Genomic DNA, 3,607 nt, shown 5'->3' with positions numbered 1-3,607 from the left:
ATCTAAAATAGGTTAATAAATACAACTTTGCTGGAACTTTCGAAACAGAACCGTCAATGTGGAACGTAAATTTCGGAGGATGCGAAACCATTCATGATGGCGAATGACAAGCGGTCGGATAGTTTTAAACGGTTTTTATTGAGCTAAAGAAAGCACACACGCATACTCTTAGAGATTGCCGTTGGGGGCGGCAGGTTCGTTGTTCTGCCTAGCGACGGTGCAGAGTGGAGTAGACTCCATGGTGATAGAGCGGTGCGTGGGCCACGGCCAACGGAGCATGGTAGGCGGCGAGGTGATGATGATGCACCACCGGAGAGTGGGCCACGTAGGTTTTGGCGATCGGAGCATGGTATGCAAGGGGAGCCGCGACCAGCGGAGCGGAGTGAGCAATCACTGGAGCCGGGGCGACATACGAGTGGGACACAACGGCTGGAGCATGATGGTAACCGAAACCCAGATGGACACCCCGCTTGGACTTCATCGATTCCATTGCTTGCTCCTCGGCGTAGACCGAGGCAACGAGTACAAAGACAGCAACAGCCTGGAAGGAATGTAAACATGATCACCAGCGCGTCACGTGAATCCAGCACTCTCCGGAATCGGGTCGGTCCCGAGTTTGAACTAGGATCACTATGCTGCCCTGCAGAACTGGCGTCGCAGAACTCACCAAGAACTTCATTTTGTAGCCAACACGGATCACTGACACACTACGAGGGAGCACTGGCGCAGACACTCGGTTTGAACTAGGTTCGTGAACTTTGTGAGATTTATGGTACAGTCTGCGGCCGCTGATCGGTCCTTATATACTACGCACCGTGTGCCCCAAACACGCCCCAAAACCGTTACACCTTGGGCGCTGCGAGGATCGCTCGATCTGGCGAGTGTCACCGAGCCTCGGCGGTGGTCCGAATACGATCGATGGAAAGGGACAGGTCATGAAAGTAGCAGGTCTTGCGATTGCACACCGGTCTACCGTCTGCAGATTCCCCACCAACAGCCGCCCTGTCTGGCCCTGTCTGGCCCGGTGGCAGGTGAAATCGGCCAGAAATCGGCACGCACTGGTGTGCGGCGAGATAAATCTGTGTTTAGAGGTAATGAACATTACAGAAGGGAACCGCCTAACGTATCGGATGCAGGTGGTGTTGCACGCATTTGCGCCCCAGTTCAATTAGCTTCACTTCCCACGAGTTCGTGTACGGACTGGGTCACCGGGCTATGCAGCTGGCGAAATTGCAAAAGAGTCTTAGCCGTATGTACTTTTTAAACGAAAGCGAAAGTTAGTCTAAATCTCACTGGCTCAGAATGAAATAGCTTGTTCGGGATACTATTTGATAGAGATAGAACCATACATCTTGATTATGGTCTGGGTGAGCATAAATTAAATAGCTCCCTCTTATCAGTTCTGTATTATTTAGAGCGACATGATAGTCTTTAAAGACATGCCGCAACTTTGGCTTATATTGGGAAATATTTCGCTGAAGAATGTAGGGAAGCTGACTTAGTACGGTTGGTAATCGACTTAGTCTTTGCTTGCGGTTTGCTTTCTGTTTGTTAGATTGCCGACTACCTGCCCGTAACATATAAGGCAACTGCAAGTGTACGCACGTAGCATTCGCAATCAGCCGATCGTGAGATTTTTCCACTTCGTCGTACAGCGTCATGGACTAAACGCCGATTTAGTGTACGCGCTGTCTGGGAGACTTGTTGCGTATGGACAAAGCACATGCTGGCATTGTGTGGCTTTACGACAAAAACCCGCTTTTGCTCCTGCAGCAGGCGTCGTTACCGAAACGCCGACCAGGATTGGCTAGCAGGATGACATTGACCTTATAACATTGTGGACCGGGTTTAAAGCATCCATCAGCTTCGCAAGATCTGTCGGTTCACTTCACGAAACACGTTCGTAGCAAGCATCGCGACCTCCATCACGGCTCTGGCGCTCCTTATTCAGAGTTTCAGGCAAAACAAGAATAATAAAAGCGCCGCACTTGGATCGAACGCCGTCTTCGAGCGTCTTTGCCGGGCAGACCCGAGAGCTGCAGTGTTTGCGCATTCGGCGGCTGATGCATCGCGATGCAACCGTTTTTTTTCGCCAGCCGGAGGAAAAGGACGATGCAATGCCCGGTGAGTTTTATTGACTTCTGATTACGGCCGGCGTGTCCAGGCCTTTACCGGTGGATAGTTTTTTCCTTTTTCTTACAACTTGATTGACATCCGATAAATAGCTTCAGTGATCGGTTTCTGGTAGCTAATCTACGAGTGGGTCTTTGGGTTTGGAAACAAGGTTTCGCAACGAAGCTGGTGACACTCACAACAAAACCATGCTGTCGCTAGTCATTAGCGGTTATGCAATGGAAGTATAACACCTGCAGAAAAGGAAGCACCGTATACGGGCAACAGGTTGTACGGTTTACCGTAGGAAAAACTCCCATTTACAACCTTAAACAAAGGCCTTAAAATCAATAGATCCTTTGCATAGAAAAACAACAGTATGAGAAAAAAGAAAACACCCCAAAAACGACTGTTTCACAAGTTTGAAGCTCGACCATAGTGCTAGGACCTGATGATAATCAATGCTCTGGTTCAGCGTAAAGGAAGACAAACAAATCGTACCACGTAGTGGCTACGGGCAAGGCTGAACCAGCGCGTGGCAAGTGCGCATTCACCCATATAACTGTTTTTGGATTAAAAGCGAATCGAAACAGCAAATCGTGGGCTGGGCGCACTAGTTGGTCCAATACGCTAAACTGGTTCTGTGCCCCCGGTCGCTGCTGGGGCGTGATACGCTTGCGAGATACGCACGAAGGAAAGCGGTTGAGCCTCGTCGGAGCGCCTGAGCATAAGTATTTGGAACTTCACGGGCACTCCAAGAGTGCATTTGCGCAATATATTCTCGTTCCAAAGCCCGCCAACGAGCTGGTTCTTCAAAACAAGCCTAAAAGCTTGGCAGCATTAATGGTGTTTTGATACAGAACCGACAGAGAGCGGTGCCGGCAGTGACATTTGATCCTTTCACATTTTCGACGGATATGGAGCTGGCGATCTAATTTTTCTACGCAATCATCAGCCGATCGTTTGATCGTGTCAGAATGAGCGCTCGAACCGATGTGAGGAATGACGTTGGTAGAATCATCGCCAGTTGCCTTCGGCTGTAATGAAGTGTTACAACAATTAAAAAACAATTTGTCCGGCGTAACTCAATCAGCCGAATATGGCCAGACGCCGCGCCGAGATCGCGCGACAACACGCGAAGGATATCGCCTCGAACGATGAGACCGACAAAGGTTCGGAGAATTTGTTTCGTAAGGGCCACGATTGACCAACGGATCTGAACGCTAGTGCAGCCGATGCCGCGGGAGAACGTTTTGGAGAGCACTGACGGGATTTGGGTTTGCTGCACGCACCACATGCTTACATACGAAAGCGGTGATCCGAAGTGCAAGCTGGGTGCGCGACCTTTCAGCATGTGAGAGCGCGGCTACATAGCAATTGCCATCGTGCACGTGCTTCGTCATCGCAACTCCGACGCCCATGCTCGGGCACTAGCTGCAGGCGTTCAGCCGCTTTTTCACTTATTGAGTGCAACAGCAGCCGCCGGATAGTAAGT

The 3,607-nt window shown here is 50.2% G+C and overlaps 1 protein-coding gene across 1 annotated transcript; it reads right to left on the bottom strand.

The window, feature by feature from the left end:
- Nucleotides 1–208: 208 nt before the first annotated feature.
- On the bottom strand, nucleotides 209–679 carry LOC131211300 (larval/pupal cuticle protein H1C). The gene is made up of 2 exons (XM_058204718.1): nucleotides 668–679; nucleotides 209–541 (listed from the first exon to the last, which is right to left on the bottom strand). The coding sequence occupies exons 1-2, from the start codon at nucleotides 677–679 to the stop codon at nucleotides 209–211; spliced, it is 345 nt and encodes a 114-aa protein (XP_058060701.1).
- Nucleotides 680–3,607: the final 2,928 nt, after the last annotated feature.

Source organism: Anopheles bellator, chromosome 2, assembly GCF_943735745.2.
Source record: "Anopheles bellator chromosome 2, idAnoBellAS_SP24_06.2, whole genome shotgun sequence".
In the NCBI taxonomy this organism is placed as follows: domain Eukaryota; kingdom Metazoa; phylum Arthropoda; class Insecta; order Diptera; family Culicidae; genus Anopheles; species Anopheles bellator.
The sequence above is the reverse complement of the archived record's forward strand: the minus strand, read 5'-3'. Positions and strand labels throughout refer to the sequence as shown.